Genomic DNA, 13899 nt, shown 5'->3' on the forward strand with positions numbered 1-13899 from the left:
AGCAGTGCCTGGAAAACCATGTTGACGAAGACTGTCTTGGCGTGAGCGATATACTCCGGCGGTGTCTGGCGGGCAGCCCGGTGAGAATGCTCTCCTGGTGCAGATAGCACTGATGAGTGCTGTCAGGGTGCTGACGCTGTCTCCTGGTGACCCCCGACGCGTCCGTGATTCATTGCCAGTCACTGGGCAGAGACTCATTCGTTGATCGTTATCCAGACGCAGGATGCATACCCCAGGCATGTCATGGCGGGGAGAGCATTGCCGGGTACTCTTAGGACGTGCACCACATTGGCTGGACGTTCCTGATGCGTGAAGGTGCGCAATGCGCCTAGAGAAGATCGCGGAGAGAGCATTGCTAGGTGCTCTGGAGATATAGGTGATATCGCTCGGAGCACTCTGTAGACAGCAGCATTAGCGAGCGTAAAAAAAAGCTCATTAGGAGGACTATTCGGTACTGCTTGGAGCGAGTGCTCTTTTTGGAGCGAGTGCTCTGCTTGGGCGAGTGCTCTGCTAGGATCGAGTGCTCTGTCGGAGTGCTCTGCTTGTGTCGAGTGCTCTGCATGAAGCGAGTGCTCTGCTTGGAGCCAGTCTCTGTTGGAGTATATAGACGATTATGCGCCCTGGTGCTGCCAGAGAGGGAAAATAGTGCTCAGGAGGCGTCGGGCATGGGAATGTATCGTCTGGCATGAGCATTATGCTCTGGTGATGCCTGGCGTGGGAGCTCTACCCTGGCGACGCCTGGCAAGAGCACTTTACCCTGGCGACACCTGGCATTCTTAGCACCCAGGGCGTAGGCTCTGCGCCCTGAGGAATCCCAGAGTTTGCTGATGGTCGTTCTTGGAGTACTCGCGGATGCTTTGAGAAACCCGGGGGTGGCTGTCAGGGGCGACTTCGCAAAGGCATTGAAATATGTACAAGGCTTAATCGACTTCCACTTAATGGCACAGTATGGGAGTCATACGACGAGCACACTGAATTATATGGAGAGCTATCTCGAGGATTTCCATAAGCACAAGAATATCTTTTTAGAATTCAAGGCGTACAAGAGGACGGTTAAGGATGCGAGAGATCGGACAAAAGCCTTGAAGACCTCAGGCCCCCAGAGCGTTCAGCAAGGTTTGGAGGAGATTCGCGAGATACGCGAAAGGGCTCACTTCAACTTCATCAAATTGCATGTGTTAACGCACTATCGGGAACATGTCGAGCACTTTGGGAGCATTCCACAGTACTCCATTGACATCAGCGAACTAGCCAATGTAGGTCAGATAAAATAGGCATACGGAGTATTCAACAAGGTCGATGCTGCAACGCAAATACTAGACTATGGGGGGCGGCGGTTAGCGTTAGAGATTCGAATTCTGAATCTGAAAGACATTGTTAGAGGTCCTGAGAGCACTGAGGACATCCTTTGGAGCCATCGATATAACCTGAAGGAGTTACTTGAGATTTTTAAAATCGAGGACTGGAAAAAAACACCAAATGAACGATCCATAGTAGAAGGCCGACTGCCTCTAAAACGTCTTTGCAACCCCTCCACGAAATCGGAAAGACTTTTCAATATTGTGGATAGACTGCAAATAAGTCATACCACATTATATCGCCTGATAAAGGAGTATACAGAGGATATGGGATGTTCTCAAAGCTTTGCCGGAAGCTCTGAGAGCATTTTAGAGCGCTTGGTGGAGGTGTTCACATGTTTGCAGGTTCCAATACCAATCTTCCAAAGACCTGAGGTGTACGAAGTTCACAATATCAGGTGTACGGGAAACGCGGCTTTTAGGAAATAGAAAATAAGAAAGGATTGGGTATGGGGGTCGATAGCTTCCTCAGAGGAGTGGGAAGTGTTTCGGGGATGCTTACCATTACGTGTCGAGACTTTGTTCAAGCTGCGGAACAGTGGGGGGTGAGCACATAGACTATGTATAGTGGAGCTACTCAAGGCAAAGGATCGTGGTATCGCTGATAGCTCACATGGGCTCCTGAAGGTTGTAGGAGAAGAAGGAAGAGGATGTGGATCATTAATATTCGGAGTATATTGGGAATGCCCCATTTGTTTGAGGTGGAGACTGCTAATTGGTTGGTAAATACTAGGATAGACTTGCGTACATGGAGTGAATTTAGTTGAATACTTGTAAAGCCATGAGGGCATCCTTGAGAGCTCTAAGAATGTTAGACCGAATTGGACTCTCTAATTCAAAATTCGTGTCGTTCTGCTATGCATGCGGATTGGAAGAAGGAGATAAAGTTTTGGCCGCTCAGTATCTGAGTCTAGCTATCCAGCAAGCTCGCTCCAGGAGGGCAATGCCAGTCCAGATTTGCTGCTTATGCATGGACATTGAGCTTTTCAGACGAGCCGTACCGTGGCCTCAACCTCAAAGCTAATTATGCCTTTCACTAATCGACAGAAACATACACGTCCATCAAAGGTTGGGTAGTCATCACCAGTATACAGGATAGTGCCCGTATCAGTATCCCGCAACTGACCGTACAGCGGCGTTGAGGATACCCACGTTAGATATCTTTTGAGGGACTGGTGCGGCCTTTCTATCCATTGAGGAGGGCATATCAATCCAAAGGAGGCAAAGTGAGGGTTGCCTCATCTTGAGTGGGTATGACAAATGCCTCAGCTCTGTGAGCCTTGGTGAGTGCTCTGGGAGCACTCGCGGAGACACTCGCGGAAGCACTCGTGGAAGCACTCGCGAAAGTACTCGCGGGAGCACTCGTGGGAGCCCTCGCGGGAGCCCTCGCGGGAGCGTTCGCGGGAGCGTTCGCGGGAGCGTTCGCGGGAGCGTTCGCGGGAGCGTTCGCGGGAGCGTTCGCGGGAGCGTTCGCGGGAGCGTTCGCGGGAGCGTTCGCGGGAGCGTTCGCGGGAGCGTTCGCGGGAGCATTTGTGGGAGCATTTGTGGGAGCATTCGCGGTGCCGTGAGAGCATTCAAGAAAACTGTGAGAGCATTGAGAAGTGCTCGCGTGTACTACTGACGTAATCAAAAGAAGCAAAAGTTCCATAGGTGCTGTGGGCGCCGGAGTCGCTCCATCCTAGCATCTCAGGAGGGAGAGGGAAACTCATGGCGGCCCAAGCGACCAGCGCATTGGCGAGTGCCCTCCGGACGTGAGCCATATCTCCTGCCGGTCCCAGAGAGTGGGACGGTCCTGCGGCGGAGCCTGGCGCAAAGGTTGTACTCTGGCGGTGCCAGATGCGCTGGGCGCTCGTAGCGCAGAATGCCCGCCAGGACGCAGGGGCTGCGTCCTGGGTAATAGGCGAGCTTGCTGATGATGATTGAAAGTGAAATGAGAAGGTGTACTTTGTGGTAAAAATAGTGAAAGGTGTATAAGCGTGAGTGGTCTCCGAGCTCATAACCTAGAGAAAGTATGTAGCAGAAGTCAAGTAATTTATCGTGTTGAATTTCTATCTAAAGGGGAATGACCCGTATTTATACTAAAGAGAGGTAGTATAAAAGAAATAGAATGAGTCATAGACGTGTGAGTAATAAAATTACTAAAAGGGAAATAAATCATACGCCAATGACAAATACTAAAATGAAATGATGAGAATTTTCCGAGACTATGAAACGTGCCGAGCGCCCTATTTCACGAGGAACCGCAGCGTGTAGGAGAGGTTTTATCCCGTAAAAATATATGACATGAGTCATCGATACAAGAGCTCAACTTCCCTAAGCTTAGCTCTTGGTCGAAAACGTAGGTCAAGTCTTATCCACCCTGAGGCCTCCTTTGTGCACAGACGAGAAGCAATCATTGATCTATATTAATCTATACCGGCCAGTTCTGGTGTTTGGGGGGCGGGAATGGTGAAATCAACAACGAAGAGCGCCAATATATTATTATCATCACTCAATAGCAGCACAAACAGTAAAGGAAACAGTACAATCGGGCATAACCACCCATTTTATGCACTGGTCCTGATGAATATTTCATTAAAAGAAAACACCCAACGCTGAACCAATCAAAATCCATGCAATAAATGAATTAAACAACGAAAAAGAAAAAGAAAAACCAATCAGAACCCTCCGAGACCCACATTACACACCCCAGCATATATATATATATACTAGTGAGACGTGCTGTCAACAGTAAACCCTTCAGGGCCATCACAACCATCACAGCCACCCAGAATACCACCCTCTCAATCCCCAAAACCGAACTCATGCGCTGGTGAACCCCCAAAGACAAGTCGACAATCTGTAGGCTCCCCATCACTCTTGACAACCAGATCTTCCACCCAGGACACCAAGTCAGATGGGTCAGATTCTGGCTGTCTCCTAACTTCAACCCAAACACCCACTTCATTCGCCGCCCAGCCTCTGTGTAAGCCAGCCTCGGAACCCTCTAGAGATTCTCCTCCCCTGCCAAGGGCCTCTCCTTAGCTAACTGGAGAAAGATCGCCCTACTAGCCATCCGCCCAATGCTCACATACAGGGCACCCGTCCTAACCCCCACCAGCTCCCTCAAGGCCATGAATAAATTTTGAAACTTAGTACTCAGATGGGCAACAGGCTGCTTCAGGTCGACCAACCGACGAGTACTCTGAGCCGAAGCTCACCGCCTCCCCCTCGTCAACTACATCCACTACCTAAAAACAAGATTCGCTATCCGTGTCCTACTCACACACCCTCTCAACAACCCTGTCACAGGTCGCTGCCACCCTTCATTCTCCACCCTGACCCCCGACAGAGTCCCCTCCCATATCCGCCTCCTATGCAGCTGCCCAAACCCATCTAAGAAGTGAAACTCAACCGCAACAAAAGGAGTAGCCTACCTCCCAATTGAACACCTCTGCTCTCTCCTCCACAACCCTGTTACAAGAGGAACCAACCACAAACTTCTCCCAAAACAATCAAAAGAACAAATACTGAACAATTGGGCACACAACTTCCCAACACCCCCCTACTACTCCCTCCGCCTAACCACAAGCCCTGAACCCTTCATGGAGCTGTACAAATTCACAGCCATCCGAATCCACCACATTAGAGCCCAAAAAAACTACCTCAAAGGCCACAAATCATGGCTCAACCTCCAACTCCCCAACACGTGTTACAGATGCGGCGAAGGCTCCGAAACCACCGAACATGCCATCATCTCATGCCAAGCAAAAGCAAGCCAATGCTTCCAACTACTACCAGGAATCAATACCCTCGAAGAGATCTGGAGCAACCACACTAACACACTGGCTCTAGGAGCCTTCATCACCGCCACGAAGACGAACTTATAAGGAAGAATCACATCTCCCCCCTCCTGTCCGGATCTGAGACGTCAAGCTCCCTCAGCTCCCCTACCTCCTCCACCTAGCCATTGCAAGCCCACCACCGTAACACAGAACCACACACTCCCACAAAACCCTCAAAGGGCAACAGGTTATTAAAAACCAACAGGAAGGATCTCCTATGTTGGACATGGGCCGCCAAAGGGGGCCAGCTTTCCTAGGCATCAGTCAGTTTGTTAATGCAGTAATCTTTCTTTACATTTCCTTTGTTCTTCTGGGGTCATGTCATTTGTGTTCTAGTCAGGGAGAGGTATTTTTATGCCATAGTCTATGACTGCATGCAGAGTTTTGTACCTAGAATCAATTCAAACTACATGATTTAAAAAACAAAAATGTGCTATCAACAGCAAGAACAGAAACAGGTTTATCGAATCACGCCTCAAGAACCGATACAAAAACGAAGACGGAACTACTTGTGCAAGCACCCCTAAACTGAGATAAAAGAAAGCCTCGTGGAATACCAACTCAATCTTTTTGCATGCAAGCTGCCTCCATGCGAAACAAAAGAACCTTTCCCCCCCCCCCCCCCCCCCACACGCGCACACGAACACGCCACTACGGCCTGCGGATCAACATATCCATCACCCTCCTATCCTCCGGCGCCTCCACCGGCAACTTCACAAACTGGGCCAGCGTGTTGCTTGTTATCTCACTACTCGTGTCCCACCCCTCCACCGGCACCTTCTCGCTCGATTTTGTATCTCTCATCATATCCCGCCCCTCCGTCAACCCCTTCTCAAACCGGACCGGCATCCAGTCCGGCCTCCTACCCGGCGTCCAGTCCGTCCTCCTGGGCCGCCCGTCGTCCAGCGTCTCGTCCGGTGTCAATTCCGGCCTCCTGCCCTGCCTCCTGCCCGGCATGCAGCTTGGCCACCAGCCGTGAGAAGAGCTATCCCTCTCCTCCTCCCGCCCCCCCACAAACTGGACCGCCATCCCATCCTGCGACGATACCTCCCCCCCGTCGGCGTGGCAATAATGCAGCCCCACCACCGTCCTGCCCATCTCTTTCGCCCACTGCTTTGGCGGCAGCGCCCCATTCCTTCCCCCAGCCAACATGTTCACCACCAGCCTCCCCGTACTCAGCTGGTTCAGCAGCAGCCGCACCTGCCTTAACCTCACCCGCCGCCTCACCCACAACACTACCGCGGCCCCAAGCACGCTGAGCCACAGGAGGACCAGCAGCATGCCGGGCACCGCATACCGCACTTGATACCGCACCACGTGGTAATCCACGCGCACGAGCCCGACCCCCTTACCGCCCGTAGACACACTCGTGGCCAAGTTGGCAAACACGTCTGTCCAGATCAGGCCCGGCAGTTCGGCGGCGCTCCCCGCGTCAGCCGTAACCCGGTCCCATTGGCGAAACATTGCATAGTTGGTCCTCCCGCTATAATCCGGCGTCATCGGGCTGGTATCCATGTACATAAAGCTCGCCGCATACTGGTACGCCCCCGTCCCCGCGAGGGAATCTGTGATGCCGTTCCCACCCTGGCCGGCAGGCAGGTACAGGAAGGGCGCTCGACGGGCCGTCATGTTTGCAGCGTTCTCATGGTCGGGGTGCAGTGGGCCCCAGAGCGGGCTGATGAGGGCGGCGGTGAGGTTGGCGCGTGTCTCCACGCCCCAGAGGGGCGGTGAGGCAGTGAGGGTAGTGTTGTTGACGGTAACTGAGGCGAGGTTGCGGGTGGCGCCCGTGGAGGTGAAGTTTGTGGTGCGCAGGGAGGCACGGATGGCCGTTGCGCAGGTGTACAGCGGGTAGTTGTAGGCGCCGGAGAGCGTGGTCGATTGGCCGTCGTCGCGGCGGGGGGCACCAATGATGAGGCCGCAGGTGACGAGGGGGGCACCGGAGGGCGTGTCGGTGGTGAAGCCAGCGCAGTGAGTGTCTGGGAGGAGGAGGGAGGGGGAAGTCAGCGGGGGTTGTGGAAAAAAAGAGGAGGGGAGAAGAGCGAGGGAGTGCAAATGATAGGTCAGGTTGCTAGTTATAGGGGAAGGGGGGGGGGGGGATGGCAGTGGAGGAAAACAGGAAGGGTGGAGAGCGGGGAAGTGCAAATGATAGGTCAGGCCGGCAACGAGAGGGAGGCGGGGGGGCATGTGAGGAGGGAATGTCGGGGTGAGCGGAAAAAGACATATCGTCTGGTGCTCATAGGAGGGGGGTAAATTTGCAGTCTACCAAGAACCAGGATGGAGGGGGATCTAATGCAAACAACCGCCAACGACAGGGTGCAAGGCAGTCACAGGATAAGGAGGAGGAAGAGCGGGGCAAGGGGTGAGAAAGAGAGAAATCAAGCTGTCAGTGACCAGAGGGAAAACCTACCAATACTCGTACTATTCTGTGTTCCACCCACAATGCTCGCCCCCAGCGGCATCCGATGCACTGCAAACAGGCTACTTCCCAGACTCTCACCCACAGTCCTCAGAGTCTCAGTCCACAGACCGGTTCCCTCAATATCAAACTCTTTCCTCCCTTGTCCCCCCCCGCCTGCCCCCACCGCCGCCGCCACATCCTTATTGAAAAAGTACGCCCCGCTCCATGCCCTGCCCGCCAGGTCCGGCACGCCTTCCACATCCGCTGGCACCTCGGGATCCTGCGCCCCCGCCAGCCCGCTGAATCCCCCCGTGTCCACCAACACGCTTGTCGACCCGCCTTCGTCATTCGTGGTCACCCGCATGCTCACATTATTCGGCACACACACCGTCTCCGGCGTCACCCAGAGCAGTGTCTCCTCCCAGCTCGCACCATACCTCTTCCGCTCGCGGTCCGGAACCGCATGCGTCCGGAAGCCCACGCCGCCGCCGCCCTGCGTATTCACAATCAGCCCCTCGATCAGCTTGTAGCCCTGGCTCAGGACGAGCGTCTCCAGGAAGCGGAACTGCCCGATGGCGTAGCGCAGCCCATTGGAGAGCCTATGCTCGTCCTTCTGGAGGATAAGGTAGTTGCGGAACTGGATGTCAAAGACACTCGCCACGCTCTCGCCGTAGCTGGACGTGTTTCCGAACAGTCTCAACAGGGGCGCGGGCACCTCCCCGCCGATGCGGTACTTTTTCACGGTTGCACGGCGAGCGAGGCGGGGACGGGGGGCGGAGGTAGGCCTGAAGTCGATGGTGACCACCTGCATGGCGTTCCTGGCGTTGCCGCCAGCAGTAGTAGTTGCCGCAGTGATGACTTCCGACTGCGCCGCCACCTGGTTCGTGGGGGCCGCCTCACTCACGGTGGTGGCCTCACTCACGGGGGCGGCCTCGCTCACGGGGGCCGCCTGACTCACGGGGGCCGCCTCACTCACGGGGGGCGCCTGGGTCACGGGGGCCGTTGGCGGAGCACTGGAGACGGGGGCCGCCTGGGTCACGGCGGCCGTCGACGGAGCACTGGAGACGGGGGCCGTCTCACTTACCGGCGGTTCCTGGGTCACGGCGGCCGTGGGCGGGGCACTGGAGACGGGGGCCGTTGACGTGGTAGTAGTACTCGTTCCAACGCTGGTGCTCGTGCTCGTGCTGGTGCTCGTTCTGCTGGCGCTCGTGCTAGTGCTCGTTCTGCTGGTGCTCGCCCTCGTGCTCGCTCTGCTGCTGCTCGACCTCGTGCTTGTCTCCACCCATACCGGACTGTCATCCTCCGCCGTCATCACTGGCTTCCACGGCGCGACCTCGAATCTGCCCTCCTCCTCCTCCCCCGTCTCGCTCTCCTGCCCTGGACACCTATCATCGCTCGCGCCACACACCCTCGTCAGTGAATACTCGTTTCGCTCGGCGGTCCCGAGGGAGAACGAGTCGTTGTCCACAGCCAGCTCGAAGCGCAGGCCGGGAACGTCGAGGCCCTTGTAATCGTCTCTGACGCCGAGCGGAATGAGAACACTGGTGAGGGTCATGAGACCCGCCGCGGCGATGCTCAAGTAGGAGATGAGCAGGACGGGGCGTGCAATGTACTTGCTGGGAACACTGTCGGAGCGGAGGACGGCGTGCAACCAGGAGTTGTGGAGAAGGGTGGAGATGACGGACCAGGTGTTGGCGGAGCAGGCGTTATCGATCACGCCAGCGAGGAGGATGCCGAGGAAGAGGGGCAAAGTGTATTGGACTAGAGGGCGGGGGGGGGCGCTGTTAGTACAGTTTGGTGCGAGGGGGAGATGGAGGGGACTGAGGGAGGGGCGGCGGCCGGCGGGGACAAGGAATCGTACTCATGATGATGCCGGCGTTGATGATGGACAAGACACTCCCAGCCTTAGGGATGTATTAGCAATTGTATACCATCATACCATCCTGATTCTCGGAAGGGGAGGCTTACGTTCAGCTCATACCCCAACATGTTGGACATATTTTATCTCTCACGCCGAATTCCGGCAGTCGTCGTAGTGTGTGGGGTTGTATATCTATCTTGGATATAATATTCAAAGTCAGGATTAAACGCGGCGAGCAATGCCCTACTCTGAGCTGCCACTGTCGACAATTAGCTGGGGATAAGAGCATTCAGACAGCAGCAGCAGGGCTAGCTATTAAATTACTTCTTCCCCCTTCCCCCGCGGCTCCCCTCCTCTCCTGTGTCCCCCCCCCCCCCCCCCCCGCGGCCTTCCCAACCCCTTCCCACCCTCCCACCCTCCCATATCGCACCCTCCCCCCAAGCGCAGATACAGATAGAAATTTCAAACGACACTTGGCCATGCGGCACCGCACCCAGTGAGTCCCGCGCGCAGTGTATGGCTTCTGCGCTTTTCAGCTCCGCGTCGCGATGTGAGGTGGTTGGTTGCTGCGACGGGGTGTCTCACCGCAAGGGACGAATCTCTGTGGTGGTGGTGTGGTTAGAGGTTCCAGTACCCAGCTTTCTCTCGACCCCACACGCGCACCGCCTGTAGGACGGGACATGCTCTGAATCCGATGCTGTGCGCATTAACAATATACATGTACTCTATACCTACTCTACTGAATTAAGCTTTTAAGGTGCGCCTTTTAGGTCCACAGTATGTATGTATGTACAAGTTTTCCGCCCAACAAAAGAAAAGAAGAGAGAAAAAAAGCCTGAACTCGTATCAGCTGCTCATCCCAACCCTAGCCTGGCCGGTTGAGCACTAAGTTGATGCGCTGTAGTGCTAGACTACACCAACTGTGTTCCAGTATATACAGTACCTTTTATCAAAAATAGAATCAAATAACAAAAATCGGTCAAAGTAGAGTACTCGTTGGCCATTACAGTGACCAACATTATGCCAAATATTTCCATTGACAAGGGAAGGTTATCAACGTACTGCAGACCCTCGCCAACCATGGGGAGTATAGGCAACAATTTCCAAAAGGTTTTTCCCCCCCCCTCCCCGGGTTAGTAAGGTAGTTGGTCAAGTCGGCGATGAAGACCGCAACAGGAGTATTAACAGGGATGTCAACAATAAAGGCTTTTGCTATGCATAATGCAAATTACAGAGATTCAGAGCTCGTTGGAGGTACAGTAGCGGTAGGGCCCAATTACCTTGAGTTCTACTAGGAAAGTGAACTTTTTCCTCAAAAGACATAAATCTAGCCTAGATATCGGATCCTTAATTAAGCCACCATGCCGGTAATGAAAGTCAGAGAAACAAAGTACAATTCTTCTTCCCGCAACCCAAGAACGGAAACAGGTAACTGGCGACTTCGCGACTTAGTGGAAAAATGGAGGCCGAGTTGTAAATGGGTTTGGTAAAAGAGCTAAACAGACCCGCACATATTGCTCTTTTCCAAAACCTCTGTATGCGTCGATGTTTGCTTTGATTTGTATCATAGAGAATACCCATTTAATTGATCATTGACCTATCATTGCTAAACTCTTTGAGACATCTGCCGAGCGTTCCGGGGTCTTCCGGCCACCACGAAAAATGGTCAGCCTGCCAGACGAAGAGATACTAGGGGGTAGCCTTTTGGGGTAATTATTCAACCTTATGGGGTGATGATTCATATAACAGGTAACCTTATCGAGGCCGAACTGTGTACAATCTGCTATGTATCGCTTTTAGTTCGAACAATATCTTTCTAGTTTCAATGGACACCAACCCTCTACTCGGCCGGATAATCTGCCATAGCTGCCGACTCGACCGTGGTGGTAGCCTAATCCATATAGACGTGCATATGAAACAGCGCCAGAGAAGATTTTGAATGTTTCTCCGTACTGATCATGAGCTAGGCATACTTCACACACACCTCATAAATACCGGGCATAGAAAAAATAATGGTAAAAAAACCTCATACTGAACCCATCTCCCCGCGAGTCAGGCAACTCAGCGCGCATTATCCAGCCATTAACCCCAACCATCAACAGGTGACTCTTTTGAGACATAACCTGCGCATGCTCAAATCTGTTTCCCCCATGAGACACCGCGCGCAGCAGCAATTGGATCCTCCCGGATCGATAACCAGCGAGTATCCCTTCGTCTGCCAGTTAAATACTGCCACGCCAGGAAAAAGAAATTTCGGTGTTCTTTACCAACAGATCTCGTTCTCTCTACAGATCTTCGATAAAAGATTTATTCCTCTATTATCCGGCCTTGGGCTGGTGTGACATACAGATTCCCCGAATTCCTGACGAGGAAGCTATGTGGGTGACTAAGTGACTTTGCCTCTGTAACATTGATCATTTCCCCGCTGGTGGTGGCAGCAGCCATACCTCGATCAGGGAGTTGTGGGGTCTGCATGTCGCACCTGTCCCAGGGATAAGGTGGCAGCATTAACAGAAGACGAAGGAGAAAACAAAGTACACAAAAGCAAACATTCATCGAAAAGAGTGTGATGCTCAGCCCTCTGATCTTCAAGCACAGAGTCCAGACCAGCGAGAGGTGGCCTACATAAAGTGCAGAAAAAGAGATAACAAATGCGCAAGTGGCTGATACGGCAAACCACGGCGAGGTTCACCTTCAACCAACCCCCGCAGACCCATACCTCTTCGAATACGATCGATATTGCATGGATTGACGAGAAGGTAGAGGGATATCTATCCCTTAGACGACACAGTCAAATTGGCAGCTTGGTCCATGCACGCACCTCTGTGGATGACTTTCTTTTCTTCTCTGAACACCAATAACCAGAAAGCCAATCAAATTCACTGATAATTGCTAAACAGGGCTGCATTAGCTCAACGTGGCGAGCGAGACAAGAATACCGCAAAACCCGAATTTTCGCCAGCTCCGTCCAGATATTATCTCTCCAGCTATCGGTTGTATGGCATTGAGCTACATCAGATATCTTCACACAACTTTGATCTCACGGGGTTAGCGGCGGTGAACGGTAGGACGGCCTTCCGGCATGGAATTGGTGGGCTGTTACACAGAGTAGCCAGTAGACGTGCTGTTATCCACATTATCCACTCGATCAGAGGCCTCCATAAGCTGACAGCAATGGAACCCAAGTTACCCTCGTAGGTTGAGTGAGTGGAGGTTATGTGGGGAACTAATTGGTCAGTTGTGTACACCTCCAACACTGTAACACTGCACCTACTTAAACAGCGGACTGCACACTTGTTGGCGATTTACTCGCGGGGGGGAATGAAAAGGAGTCTAGGAGGCTTGCACAGGGAAACATCACGTTCGGGGGAATTTAGTATATAGAGTCCTCTACAGAATGGCCTGTCTAGCTGGTGTACTTAGGAGGGGATGGAGTGAGATTGTGCTGTGATTGGACAAAGGGTGTGTGTAGCGGAGCCTACGATTCAGGGTATGGCGAGAGGCACTAACTAGGACTAGTATTGTTACATATGGCTTAATGCTCTCGATTATTCCTCTGGTCAATTTATATATGTCACTGATAATACATGGAAGAAGGTACTTTTATTAGTACAGCATGTATTAAACCACGTTTTTAGACCCGGTTTCTACAATCATTGACTGCAATCCTGCCGTAAAAGGCTCTAATCCCGTCCTTTAAGGGTGATATTTTTCGGTTCTTCTGTTAATCTATCCTCTTGGCAACCGTCCGAACGAACTCAGATTTTACGATACCTCATTCGGAGAAGAACTTACCCCTTGTTGTCGGGTATGTTTATTATAACACACCCTACAGTATAATTTGCAAAAGAAATTTTACCTGCACTAACCCCCAGGGATAGAACTATTCCAATATCAGACCTTCTCCCCTGTGCCATTTGACCAGTCGCTCCATACGGTGCTTGCAGGAAACCCAAGAGCGCGTAATTCCCACTTTCGTCAAATTATCCACATCCCACTATCACCTGTCCTCCCTTTTCCCAACCTTGTTGAGAATAGGGTGCTCGGCCAGGACCTGTTTGGCCAAGGCCCTATCCTCGCATGCCTCCCAAGGGTCATCTTTCTTTTTACTAGGAGTAGGAGAAAGAGTCTCAGGGGTAGAAGTGCCCGATAAAATATCAAACAAATCGATCTGGTACCTCGGCGTTCCGCTGTCTCGTTTCCGCGTTTCGTTTCCGTCTCGTCGTTTCGTTCTGATTCTGGATACTGCCAAACAGTTCGAGTTTACAGTACAAAAGGATGTGAATATATTATTCAGAAACCTTTGTATAGCCTCCGCACCCCTTCACCGTTTCGTTTAGCCGCATCGTTTTGTTCGTTCGGCAGTTTCACTGTTTCGTTTAGGTAGTATAGTTCTCTTAAACAGTTACAGTCGGATCTCCCTATAAGGTTACCTACTATGAATAATCGCTCTATAAG

General features: G+C 52.6%; 3 protein-coding genes across 3 annotated transcripts; 1 reads left to right on the top strand and 2 right to left on the bottom strand.

Annotated features, from left to right (window-relative positions):
- Positions 1–827: 827 nt before the first annotated feature.
- On the top strand, positions 828–1274 carry LAJ45_11405 (uncharacterized protein; the record flags this gene model as incomplete). The annotated part of the gene is made up of 1 exon (XM_046120913.1): positions 828–1274. One exon carries the CDS (start codon positions 828–830, stop codon positions 1272–1274), a length of 447 nt encoding a protein of 148 aa, XP_045965875.1.
- Positions 1275–2623: 1349 nt separating this feature from the next.
- Positions 2624–2932, bottom strand: LAJ45_11406 (uncharacterized protein; the record flags this gene model as incomplete). Its single annotated transcript, XM_046120914.1, has 1 exon — positions 2624–2932. One exon carries the CDS (start codon positions 2930–2932, stop codon positions 2624–2626), a length of 309 nt encoding a protein of 102 aa, XP_045965876.1.
- A 2901-nt stretch (positions 2933–5833) lies between these two features.
- LAJ45_11407 (uncharacterized protein) lies at positions 5834–9578 on the bottom strand (the record flags this gene model as incomplete). Its single annotated transcript, XM_046120915.1, has 4 exons — positions 5834–7158; positions 7590–9341; positions 9442–9484; positions 9549–9578. 4 exons carry the CDS (start codon positions 9576–9578, stop codon positions 5834–5836), a joined length of 3150 nt encoding a protein of 1049 aa, XP_045965877.1.
- Between the last annotated feature and the right edge of the window lie 4321 nt (positions 9579–13899).

Source organism: Morchella importuna (genome assembly GCF_003444635.1).
Source record: "Morchella importuna strain M04M26 chromosome Unknown Morimp01GS067, whole genome shotgun sequence".
NCBI lineage: Eukaryota > Fungi > Ascomycota > Pezizomycetes > Pezizales > Morchellaceae > Morchella > Morchella importuna.